At 36.7% G+C, this 13,775-nt stretch overlaps 1 protein-coding gene across 18 annotated transcripts in view; it reads left to right on the top strand.

Annotated features, from left to right (window-relative positions):
* LOC140728745 (focal adhesion kinase 1) overlaps positions 1-13,775 on the top strand; it is a 527,596-nt gene that overhangs the window by 476,823 nt on the left and 36,998 nt on the right. For 10 of the 18 annotated variants that reach the window (XM_073047795.1, XM_073047782.1, XM_073047790.1 and 7 more), the window contains 3 exons: positions 6,953-7,039; positions 10,209-10,352; positions 11,637-11,768. In XM_073047795.1, the coding sequence (XP_072903896.1) occupies positions 6,953-7,039; positions 10,209-10,352; positions 11,637-11,768 (363 nt within the window). The remainder of the gene's footprint in view (positions 1-6,952; positions 7,040-10,208; positions 10,353-11,636; positions 11,769-13,775) is intronic. The other 8 variants (XM_073047746.1, XM_073047748.1, XM_073047718.1 and 5 more) reach the window with 1 other exon arrangement.

The raw sequence follows: 13,775 nt of genomic DNA, 5'->3' as shown, positions 1-13,775 counted from the left end.
ATATCAGAATGTGATATCCTTAGATGCTGAGAAAGCTTTTGATAGAGTAGAATGGAATTATTTATTTAAAACTTTAGAAAAAATTAACTTTGGGCCCGATTTTATTCATTGGATTAAATTACTTTATCTATCTCCCTCCGCTCAGGTACGTACTAACTCTCAGAATTCTATACCATTTAAACTTCAACATGGAACTAGGCAAGGTTGTCCTTTGAGTCCTTTGCTTTTTGATGTGGTCTTAGAACCTTTAGCTATTGCTTTCCGGGAATCTAATGATATCACTGGTATTTTAAGGAGGGGTATTACCCACAAAGTTTCGCTGTATGATGATGAACTTTTGCTCTACATTTCTAATGTAGAGTCTTCTTTACCTTCAGTACTTTCTTTACTCTCCTGCTTCAGTCAGTTTTCAGGATATAAACTTAACTTTCAAAAGAGTGAACTTCTTCCTTTGAATAATTTGGTATTAGTTAATACTAATCTTTCTTTTAGAATTGTAAGAAATCAATTTACTCATTTGGGCGTAACAATTACTAGGAATTATAATTTTTTGACACTTCTGAATTATGTTAAGAAGGCACTATCAAATTGGTCACCCCTCTCTTTATCGTTGATTGGCTGAAATAATTCTATTAAAATGAATACTTTGCCTAAATTTTTATATTTATTTCAGGCCATACCTGTTTTTATTCCTAAATCCTTTTTTGATTCTCTGAATTCTACTATATCTTCTTATATATGGAAAAATAAAATTTCTCGATTAAATAAAGTTCATCTTCAAAAAGCTAAAAAGAATGGAAGTTTAGCCTTACCCAATTTTAGGTTTTATTGCTGGGCAGTCAATATACGGAATCTTATGTTTTGGTTATATTAATTGACAGGACTGTCCAGTCTGGATTTCTTTAGAAGCTAATTCTGTTAATAAATTTTCTATCATTTCTCTTTTTGGATCCTCAATTCCTTTATCTTTAAGTAATTTAACTGATAATTTTGTAGTTAAACACACTTTGAGGATTTGGGTACAATTTAGAAAATATTTTGGTTTATTGAGTTTTTCACTTTCAAGTCCCATTTTTTCTAACTTTTTTTAAACCTTCTGTGACTGATGTAGTTTTTAAAGAGTGGAATAGATTTTGGGCATTAAATGTTTTCAGGATTTCTTTGTTGGAGATAGTCTCTCTTCACTGGAACAACTGTCAGCTAAGTATAGCCTACCCAAAACCCACTTTTTTCGATATTTACAAATTAGAGCTTCTTGCGTTCTCAAGGACATATATTTCCTAAAAGTCCAGATAAGAATTTACTTAATACAATTTTCAATTTTAAACCCTTCTGTAATGGATCTATATCTAATATTTATGGTATAAATAAATTTAAATATAAATTTAAACAAAATTAAAAATCTCTAGGAACATGATTTACAGATTCCAATTTCTGAGGATACTTGGAATGAAATTTTTTAATTGGTTAATACCTCGTCATTATGTGCCTGTCATTCCCTTCTACAATTTAAAGTGGTTCATAAGACTCACATGACTAAAGATAAGCTATTTTGTTTTTATTCTGATATATCTCCCTATTGTGATAGATGTAACAACGGAGAAGCTTCACTAATTCATATGTTTTGTACTTGTCCAAGTCTTGAAAAATATTGGAAGGAAGTATTCCAAATTTTTTTCAATGCTTTTTAAAGTAAATTTTAAACCTAATCCTTTGACTGCCTTATTTGGAATTGCTGGAGGAAATTATATTATTTTGGAGGCACATGATTTGCGCATTTTGGCTTTTATTTCTCTTGTAGCCAGGAAGGCATTGTTGGTTAAGTGGAAGGATGCCACTCCGCCTACTCATACTCATTGGTTAAATGATGTTATGTCATGTTTAAATTTAAAGAAGATTCGCTGTTCAATTTCTGAAGCTAGACAAGATTTTTTAACATTTTGGGGACCTTTTTTGAATTATTTTCAGAATCTTTGATTTGTTATTAAGCACAGATGTTGGCTAATAATATGTTTTACTATATGATAAGGATTTTTTCCTTTTTGTTTTTTTTTTAATCAAACAGCTGTTTTTTTCTGGTAGTGGGTTTAGTCTTTTTTGTATAATAAAACTATCTCTTTTCAATATTATGTTTAAATTTAATTTTTATGGATATGGGGTAATGAGACTATATTTGTGATTTCAATATATTGTAATCAATATAGATTCTACTGTATTCTTTTATGTAAGATATCAATAAAAATACTGAAAAAGAAAGAAAGGCAGAGGTAAAGATTTTTTTGGTGGTAAGATGCCTTTGGAAATTGCGGAGGTTGCTGAGAAAAATATGTTGAATGCAAAGGTTGATGAGGTGGTAGGTAAGGACAACAGAACTCTATCACTATTAAAGTGGCAAGAAGATGAGTTGCGCACTGTTATCCAGGAAATGGAAGAGATGCAGGTGAGGGCAGTATTAATGGTGGAAGCTCAGATAAAAATTGAGTAAGCTGTTTATAATTTTCATACCAGGTGTCTAGGATCTCATTTGCAACTGCGTTAGTCGTTGGTAAAGATTGTAAAGAATGCATTTTTACTTTAGTAATTTATGCTGCTTTGCTACTTTAATCTGCTGTGTGCGCCTGTCTGCAGTTAGCCCTTTGGCCATCTTTGCAACACAGTTTTAGCTTGGACAGCACAACACAAAGTTTTGCTTAGGTCTAGAACAGACATCAGTTTATAAGCATCCATTCTGTGCATCAACATCATTGAGGTGTTTTCCTATATGACCTCAGCCCAAGCCTTCTCTGCCCCCTTCAGTTTATGGACTAGGGGCATGTACCTTTCCATTTTATTTTGACAGGCTAAACATAAATCTGCAGAGATAACTGATGTTTGAAGAATGGAGAAGAGACCAAGGAGAAATAATGTTTAGGAATCTTTGTACAAAGGAATATAACATCTTTTTGTCATAAAGTTCATAATGAATATCAATTAATGAAATAGTGAAAGACAGTTGATAATTTATGAAGTATTTTAAATTTTGCATCAGCTATATTAGGTAGGGATAATATTTTTGATTATCTTTATAATTCAATGCTACTAGTTCAAGAAAAGTCACCATTTGTGTTTACTTTTCTCTTTTAACTGAGAAAACAGGTGTATATGCAGAGGTGAGAATAATTAAATACCTACTATTATAGACCTATCTCTAACTTTACTAATTTAACCTCTCTGTACTAATTACATCAGCTACTTTTTTTACTGGTACATTGTACTGGCTTACTTTCACCTCAGAGTATGCAAAACTAATCTTCCTTCACCACTTTTTGCGAGGCAGTATTTCTGTTGGTGTTAATTGGTGATCTGAAATCAGGAGCTTACCATGTCAGGAAATTGAGAGCAAATTCATTTTATAACACTCTGACACAATACCATCAGAACAGCCTTTATTTTTGCTGATCGAGTTCTCTTAAAAATGTATTATGGCTACAACTTTAAGGCAGGATTTGTGTCCATCCCTGATTAACATGTGGATCTCCTCTGTTGACCACATTATTTGTTCATTACTTGAAATTATTTTAGTAGTGTTAGTGGTAACCATCACTCACATAACTACAGCAAAGTAACCACAATTGTTGGATACCAAATTTAAAAATCACAAAACTTTGGTGTGAGAAGTGTTAAAGTATTGCACTTTTCTGAAGCCAGTGTTGAGGCAAACTGTTTTAACACTGAAAAATCTTAATTGTAATTAATTTTTGTACACAGAATCTGATAGTACTCAAAGGGGATCACCAATGTTTTCATTTGTAATATTGCTGTAGAAAGTTTAACCACTTGATAAATTTGCCTTAAATTTGTCTTTCTTTGAGTAACATCTTTTTTCTTCAAGTGAAATGGAGGAACTAATGTTTAGTTTAACCTAGCATTTCATTATGGTGCTTCCTTTGACACAGAATTTGTTACTTTTCATTCATCACTTAGCTTATTTTGTATTATAGATCTATCATGTTCCAATTTGAAGAAATCGTGTTTTAACATGTGCGATTTAATGATTTTCTCACCAGTATCAAAGCTACTAATGGGATATAAAATTGGCCCTGCTTTAATGTAAAAAGCATGTGTAGCACATAGAGGGAAGAAAGCTCTATTATACCATACATAGATGAATACTGACTGTAGTTCATGATTATGTGATTTTTATCTGAAAGCATCATAAATGCATATATAAATATTTTAAAGGAAAAGTTGAGCATAGTCATCTCTGCTCTTAAATTCCATTAGCAAAGATTGCTCTTATTTTTAAACATTGCCCTCAATCTGTATATGTTATCAGTGAGTTTAGCCTGTGTAGAATCAACTGATTTTAGCTATGAGACTATTGTGCTATTGGAATTGACCTTCGTAGCTCTTGCTCAAGGAATTTAGAGAGATGGAACTCAGCTAACTTTCCCATCTGATATTAGAGTATAGTGCAGTGTGAGAAGGATGGACCCTGCTATGATTACCCTTTATCAAGTTCCCTGTCATGATTGAGCCATTTTATGGTTTACTTCAAAGTTGTATCAAACATACTTCTGAATTTTATTGCTAAACACTGAAGCAGTAGAAGACTGATGAGAAAACTGTGCAAATTTTTGTCTGAAAGCTAATAGTCTAATCAAAAATTCCCAAGTTAGACTGATTTTATTGCAGGAAAAAATACTGACCCAAATAAGATCGCCAAAGGACTATCTATTCAAACATAACTGCTGTTTAAAATTATAGTAAGACTATATTTGGAGTATTGCATGCAGTTCTGTTTATTGCATTTTAGAACGGTTGTTAAGGCTTTGGCAAGGGTACAGAAGAGGTTCACCAAGATGTGAAAGTTGTGACCTGTATAGCAGTAAGGAGAGGTTGAATAAAGTTGTAATATTTTCTCTAGAGCTGATGGGGACAATGTGATCAAAGTATATATAACTATGAGGCATAGATATGGTAGGTAATCAGTCTTCCTATCTAGAGTAGAAATGTCAAATACTGAAGCCATAGCTTTGAGGTGAGGGGGGAGAACATTTAAAGGAGATTAATGAGGCAGGTCTCTTTACACAGAGTGAAATCTGCTGCAATGGGATGTGGTGGAAGCAGTACAACAGTAATTTTATTACAAAGGGTATTTGGATGGGCACATGAACAGGGAGAGAATAGAGGGATATGGACCTTGTGCAGGCAGGTGGAATTGGTTAGATTAGCATGGTTAGCACAGACATGGTTGGCCAAAGGTCTGTTCCTATTCTGTTTCATGTAAGTGGCTTTTTAATAATCACTGAGTCTGACAACACAAAAATGGGCCCTTTTGCCACACAAGTCTGTGCTGATCATTAAACATTCATCTATGCTGAGCCTATGCTAATCTAATTTTATTCTCCAATCTATTCCAAACACTTTGTTTTGTTGATAATCCAGATCTGTCTAGTTGAAGCAGAGAAGGTTAAGGGATTATTGATAAAGATGTTAAAATCAAAGATTGTTGAGGTCAAATTGCTGAAGGGAAATTTCATGTTAAAAGAACTAGCAACTATGACACAGAAGAACCAACGTAAAGGTGGCAAGCAAATTCAGTAATAACTTCAAAAATGAATTAGATAAGTACTTGAAGGGGAAAAAGAGAACTGGTGAAATTTGTTGGAAAGGTCCTTCAAAGAGGTGTCCTTTTAAAAGAAGGGGCTAAGTGCTACTGAATCATTCTGTTAATCAGCATTCCTGCAGTTTTTGGGTAGAGAAAAGAAATGCGATTCAGGAAAGCTACTTGTAATGTGTCTTGGTTTCATGATATATCAAAAGATACCTTGTTAGATTGAGTAGCAATGCATTCTTTAGCTTGCCAATAGAAACTATCATCATGTGCATGACTTTAAAACATATATTTATTTAATCGCATGTTTTCCAGAGAGTCCAGATGTAACACTTGAAAAGGATTTTTAAATATATTTCATCACTGGATCAGTGGTCTGTAGTTAATGAACAATGAATCATTACTGCGTTTCATAGAATTAAATATACTTTATTTGCTAATTAATTGCAGAGACTGGCATCTCAATTTTTGCTCTTATCACTTAACTGTCATGAATGAAAAATTGACATAAACATAAAGTTCAAACACGAGGAAATCTGCAGATGCTGGAAATTTGAACAACACACACAAAATGCTGGTGGAACACAGCAGGCCAGGCAGCATCTATAGGGAGAAGCGCTGTCGACATTTCGGGCCAAGACACTTTGTCAGGACTAACTGAAAGGAAAGATACTAAGAGATTTGAAAGTAGGAGGGGGAGGGGGAAATGCGAAATTATAGGAGAAGACCGGAGGGGGTGGGATGAAGCTAAGAGCTGGAAAGGTGATTGGCAAAAGTGATACAGAACTGGAGAAGGGAAAGGATCATGGGACGGGAGGCCTAGGGAGAAAGAAAGGGGTAGGGAAGCACCAGAGGGAGATGGAGAACAGGCAGAGTGAAGGGCAGAGAGAGAGAGAAAAAACAAACAACTAAATATGTCAGGGATGGGGTACCCACCCCCTCCGGTCTTCTCCTATAATTTCGCATTTCCCCCTCCCCTCCTACTTTAATATCTCTTAGTATCTTTCCTTTCAGTTAGTCCTGACGAAGGGTCTCGACCCAAAACATCGACAGCGCTTCTCCCTATAGATGCTGCCTGGCCTGCTGTGTTCCACCAGCATTTTGTGTGTGTTAAACATAAAGTTGTGCAGTTGTTATTTATACAACTTAACATAAATCCAAGTGAGCCAAGTAGTACAATATTCAAACTGGATATATCTAAATCTATGTCCTGTCTGTATTACTGAAATAAACAATTTTCTTTCATACTTTGTGCACACATCTGTACAGTACAGTTACTTAGCCCTACAAGTATTGGTATTATTTGCAATGTATTTCAACTGATGTTTGTTGTTTTGTTAATTTCTTCTACAATAGCCCAGTAGACCTGGCTACCCAAGCCCAAGATCCAGTGATGGGATTTTCCCTAGTCCTCAACATATGGTGCAACACAATCATTATCAGGTAAATAACAGATGTCATAAGTCATTTCAAATGCAAGGTAACTCATGTCAAATAGAACAATACTGAATTTGAAACTTGTCCCTCTCAGTTAATTAACTCATTATTGCAAAACGTCATTACTGCCCTACACCCTGGACTGTTTTCAGTAAGAGTGAAGATGACCAAACTAAACGAGTTGAAGATTGCATAGTCTCAATATCAGTTATATGGTGGAAATACATGAAAAGGCATTCTAGATTTCCCCAGAATTTATATCAATTAATGGGCTGGGAACTGAACACAGGTTATTACAGTCATGTTTCTTTTTCCATTAGTTGTTCTGGTATATTAACTTTGACCCTGAGACCAGAGAATAAGGAACAGGTAGATTTTCCATGTGTGTTATATTCTCTTTCCATGTGCTTATATTTATATCTTGATTTTCTTGCAGCCGAGAAAAACTTAGAACATTGATATTAAATTCTATAATTGCTCCCTCTGTGATTCCCTTATCCTTCATCCCTTTTCACTAATCTCCCTCCCACCACTTAACTCTGCAAGCGGCCAAAATACTACACCTGCCCATTCACCTCCTCCCTCACCTCATTCTAGGCCCCAAACAGTCCTTCCAGGTGAAGCAACACTTCACCTGCAAATCTGCTGTGGTTGTCTATTGTGTCCGGTTTTCCTGATGCGGCCTTCTCTACAGTGGTAAGTCCAATCGTAAATTAGAGGACCCCTTCGTCAAGCACCTCCACTCCATCTTGCAAATGCAAAACTTCCCGGTGGCCAAACATTTTAATTCTGATTCCCATTCCAGTTCCAACATGTCAGTCCATGGCCTCCTCTTGTGCCACAATGAGGCCACTGTCAGGGTGGAGGAACAACACCTTATATTCCATCTAGGTAGCCTCTAACCTGATGGCATGAATATCAAAATAGCAGTAAAAAACTGTTTTCCCATCCACTTTTCTTCTATTTCCCACTCTGGCCTCTTATCTCTTAACATTTATCACCTTCCTGTGGATCCTCACCTCTTTCCCTTTCTCCTATGGTCCACTCTCCTCTTCTAGCACATACCTTCCTCTCCAGCCATTTTACATTTCCTACCCATCTGGCTTCACCTATCACCTTCTAGCTATCCTCCTCCCCCTCCCCTCACCTTTTTATTCTGGTGTCTTCCCCCTTCCTTTGCAGTCCTGAAAAAGGGTCTCAGCCTGAAACATTGACTGTTATTCATTTGCATTGATGTTCCCTGACCTTAAAAAATTGAAATAAAGACAAAGTGCTAGAAATACACTACAGATCAACTGTTAGATCTCTCAGTGGGTGAGCATTTCACCCTCAGTGAGGTGGAGGATTATTATGATGCTATTAGGCAAGAACTTGAGAGCATAAGGAGTACTTACATGGGGTTCTGGATATATTTGTCCTGTTGAGGCAGGGAAAGGATGGTAGGGTGAGGGAACTACAGTTGAACTAAGAGCATCTTGTGAAGTGACAGAAAACATTTTCTAAAGGTTTAAGAAGCAAGGTAGGTAATGTCTTGGGAGCCTGATAGAGCTCTTTGATGATTAGACAAAGCACATTGATGAAGGTAGAGCAGTGGATGTGGTGAATATGGATTTTGGTAAGGCATTTGATAAAGGTCCCCCATGTTGAGCTCAATCAGAAAGTCAGGAGGCATGGGATCTAGGGAAACTTGGCTATGTGGATTCAGAAATGGCTTGCCTACAGAAGGTGGTGTAGATGGAAGGTTTACTGCCTGGAGGTCAGTGACTTTTTCTGGGATTCCTGATCTTTGTGGCTTTTATAAATGGCTTGGATAAGGAAGCAGAAGGGTGAGTTAATAAGTTTGCAGATGTCACGAAGGTTGGTGATGTTGTGGATAGTTTAGAAGGTTCCCGTAGGTTACAACAGGATATTGACAAGATGCAAAGCTGGGCTGAGAAGTGGCAAATAGAGTTCAACCTGGAAAGGTGTGAAGTCATTCACTTTGGAAGGTCAAATTTGAAGGTAGAATTCAAGTTCAAGTTTAATTTTCCATTCAGCCACAAACAGGTACACAGCTAAATGAATAATATTCCTCCTAGTCCAAGGTGCAAAGCCCAGAACATGCAATACAGACAGCATATATATTTACAATAGCACATATTGTCTCAAAATAATATTAGCAGAAGTCTCTGAGTGGCATGGCCTGAAAATTGATGGGGCATGGGATATTATCCTGGAGTCATACTTTTGTAGGAACAAGCACACAGCAGTCCCTCATCTTGCACTGAGTCTACACAGAAAAAGGCAATTCAGCTTGTCTACAAGGGAGCAAACACTGAAGAGTAGCACTGACGGGAGAGGCCGCTTAATACAGGGTTAATGCCAGAGATCTCAGTGGTGTGAAGGAACAGCGGGATCTTGGCTATGTGACCATAGAGCCCTTAAAGTTGCCACAGAAGTTAATATGGTAACTAAGAAAGTATATGGTGTTGGCCTTTATTTTTTTTGGGCGTTTGAGTTCAAGAGACATGAGGTAATGTTGCAGCTCCATAAAACCCTGGTTAGACCACACTTGGAATATTGTGTTCAGTTGTGGTCACCTCATAGAAAAAATGTGGTAGCTTTAGAGAGGATGCAGAGGAGATTTCCACGATGCTGTCTGAATTAGAGAGCATGTCTTATGACATTAGATTGAATGAGATATGACTCTTTGGGGAACAAAGAAAAATGTGAGGTGACTTGATAGAGGTGTACAAGATGATAAGAGACATAGATTGAGTGGACAGCCAGAGACTTTTTACCAAGGCGGAAATTTCTAACATGTGAGGGTGTAATTTAATAGTGATTGGAGGAAAAGTATGGGGTGATGTCAGAGGTAAGATTTTATACAGAGAGTGATGGTTGCATGGAAAGCACTGCCACGAGTGATGGTGGAGACAGATATGTTACAAGTATGTAAGAGACTCTTTGACAGCCACATGAAGGGCAATCTTAGAGTTGGTTAGAAGGCCAGCACAACACCATGGGCCGAAGAGTGTACTTTGCTGTAGTGTTCTATGCAGGTCAAGCAACATCCATAGAGAGAAAGCAGTTCATTTTACAGAATTAGCTGTTGAATGATATGTTAAGTAGTCGTTGTTTAGGAACTGTTCTCTTTGCCCTTTTTACATTTCATTATTCTAAGTATGTTTTGTAGCAGGTTTCTGGATATACTGGTTCACATGGAATTTCACCCATGCCTGGAAGTATTTATTCTGCTCAGGCTGGTGTATTGGATGCTCATGATTCCTGGAATCACCATAGGCCTCAGGATATTCCAATATGGCCACAAAATCTGGAGGTAAATTAAATACACAAGTCAGTATTTGATGTATGGGGAGATCTCATTGAAACCTATCAAATATTGAAATACCTAGAGTACTGTGCAAAAGTGTTAGGCACCCTAGAATTTTTTTTTATGTGGTTGTAGATGATATGGCCTCCACTGAGCTCTGATCTCAACATCATCGAGGCTGTATGGGATTACCTGGAAAGACAGAAGCAAGCCAAAATCTGCAGAACTTGACAAGGTCTCTAAGATGCTTGGAACAATCTACTAGCTGATTTTTTTTTTATAAAACTGCGTATCAGTGTACCTTAGAAAATTGATGCCGTTTTAAGGGCAAAGGATAGTCATACCAAATATTGATTAAATTTAGTTTTTACGCTTTACTTCTCTTTATAGCAATGTTTTTGATATTTTAAAGCTTTTCATTTCATTATTTTTGAAAGCAACTGTGCCTTACAGATTTTTTAATGTGTGCCTAAGACTTTTGCACAGTACTGTAGGCAGAGTAGACCTAGGGTAACTAGGACCAAAGTCTCAGAATAGAAGGATGTCCCTTTTGAAGAGAGATAGGAATTTCTTTAGCCAGTGGTGGGGAGGGGTGAATCTAGAATTAATTGCCATAGATGGCTGTGGAAGCCAAGTTACTGGGTAACTTTAAAGCAAAAGTCGATTAGTAAATGTGTCAAAGGTTATGCTGAGAAGACTTGAGAATGGGGTTGAGAGGGATAATAAATCAGCCATGATGGAGTGGTGAAGCACTCTTGATGGGCCACCTGACCTAATTCTATAGTGGCATATGTCTTATGATCTATAATATTACAGAGTTATCCTTTAAACATGGCAATGGTTATCCTTATCAACTTAAGCAATTTTGGACAAAATATGAACCTGTTCTTATCAAGTTGCAAATAGAACATTTCTTAAATGAGATAAAGTCAGTGATCTAATATTCTTTATGCCTTCTGAACAAATTAAGTATATTTATAGAAATGTAGGCTGTATTTTGGCTAGATTGCTGTATTAAATTCTGTCATTGGACAGTAGTTAAGATCTGGTTTTGTTGCAGATGTTTGTAGGTGGTGTTGCAATAGACTTTGAAAATAACATGTTAGGAGCAAAGAATCTTGCTGACCTTTATTGTATGTAGCTTTTTGCATGGGAATTTAGGCAAGAATGGAGATTTCACAAAAAAATATCGGACACATTTGCTATCAATGCTGCAAAGCTTCAATAAATGTATAATAAACTGTGTGAGTAGATATCACATTGCATTTAAACATGTTATTATATTTTCAGGAGACTGGCAATTTGGATATGCGTGTAATGAGTCAGATGCTTCCAACAAATGTCATGGAAGAACGGTTAATAAGGCAACAGCAAGAAATGGAGGAGGATCAGCGATGGCTTGAACAAGAAGAGAAGTTTTTGGTAATTTCTTTGTTATCTGTTTCAGTGCCTTAATGCCATTACAGTGTACCATATCAGATAGATTGTGTGGAATTAGTAACAGCAAGAAACTGCATGGAATCGACAGACTCCATTCAGTATCTTCTGAATTATTCAGTCATCTATATTTCTGGGTTATTCTGAAAAGAAAGGCCATAATTATATTTTAAAAATATGATGAAAGAAATGCCAGGTATTTGGCATCCATTTTTGCCACATACTTCCAGTGAGCTATATATTTTAATATCTTTTATAGCCAGAGGGATTTATTTTGAGAAAGGAAAGCAATCAAGTATTCGGAATTTAGCAGATGTGTTGTTTCTGAAACTGCTAAATTTCTTATGTATTTTACATTGTGTCAATCTGTATCACAGGAACAGACAATTTAGCTCAACTTGTTTCTAGTCCCATAAAAAACACACAATGCTAGAAACGTTCAGCAGGTCGGACTGCATCTGTGGAAAGATACAGATTAGGAAGGATAAAATATTTCAAATCAAAGTCTCATTAGATTTTCATCATCCGTTCTTTTTTGATTATCATTGTACTCCACCTTAATCTTCTTTTAGAACTTTATCCCTCAAATGCTTAACAAGCAAAGCATGCAGAGATGAGTTAGTCCAATAGTGGGTACCTTACAGAAGACAAGTCAGAAAAATAATACTGGGAACCAAGAGTCAAGTGAAACTTAACTGAATTTAGTAATAAAAATGAGTGGATAACCTAATGATCTACATCAAGAGCTTTAAAAAAAAGGGTATGGATATGGTAGCTCCTCTGGTTATCAGCTTTCAAAATTCTCTAAATCTGTACAAGTTGGCAAATAGCAAATGCGATCCCCCTATAATCAGGGATAATGGTATCTAAAGTTATGATAGAATTGAACAAATTCAATATGGACTTGAGAAAGAAAAATCATAATTGATTGATCTGTGGGAATATTTGTAAGATATATTTAGTAGAATAGAGAAATGGATGTAGTTTATTTTGATTTTCAGAAAATTATATTGTCCCTTGCAATGTTTGGTGAGTTCACCAATTTAATGTACATCAGTGGATGAATGGAGAGGTTAGGGTATATTTTTCATACACGATGTTGCTGGGCCAACTGGTGTAGATACACTGGTCATATAGCAGTCTGCTGGACTGCAAATTCTAATTCAGTCATGATGTATATAAATAATGAAAATAGTAACATGGTTTTTAAAATACATATTGCTGCTTGAATCTTCATTTGGATTGGTCAATACAATCCCATTTGACGATGAGATGGTGTACAGAGAACGTAACATCGTAGCATAGTGGTTAGCACAATGCTTTACAGTACCAGCAACCTGGGTTCATTTCCCAAAGCTGTCCGTAAGGGGCTGGTATGTTCTTCCTGTGACCGTGTGGCTTTCCTCCGGGTGCTCTAGTTTCTTCCCACAGTTCAAAGATGTAGGTTAATTGGTCATTGTACATTGTCTCAAAATCAAGCTAGGGTTAAATCGAGGATGGTTGGGCAGCACGGTTCAAAGGGTCTATTCCATGCTGTATGTCAATAAATAAATAAAGAGAGGAGTTAGAGCAGCTGGTAGAATGGTGTGAGCATGCAACTTGAGTCTCAACTTGAACAAGACCAAAGAGATCATTGTTGACTTTAGAAAGGTGCAGTCTGACCACACGTCACTGCACATACACGGTTCATCCATGGAAAGAGGTAAGAATACCAAGTTTCTGGGACTACACATAGCAGACAATCTCACCTGGTTTATCAGCACCACCTTTTGGGTCAAGAAAGCACAACAGCTTCTTCACTTCCTGAGGTGAGTGAGGCTTTTCCTCTACCACCCCCTGTATTCTAACCAATTGTTACATGAGCACCCATTGAGAGAGTTGCAATTACCATCTGGTACAGGAATTGCAAAGCATCTGGCCGCAAGTCCCTAAAGGATTGGGAGGACTGCTGAAAGGATTGTTGGGGTCTTTCTCTCCATAAGACATAGGAGC

The sequence above is a fragment of the Hemitrygon akajei genome, chromosome 1, assembly GCF_048418815.1.
Source record: "Hemitrygon akajei chromosome 1, sHemAka1.3, whole genome shotgun sequence".
Classification (NCBI taxonomy): Eukaryota; Metazoa; Chordata; class Chondrichthyes; order Myliobatiformes; family Dasyatidae; genus Hemitrygon; species Hemitrygon akajei.
This window is presented reverse-complemented; position numbering and strand designations above follow the sequence as displayed.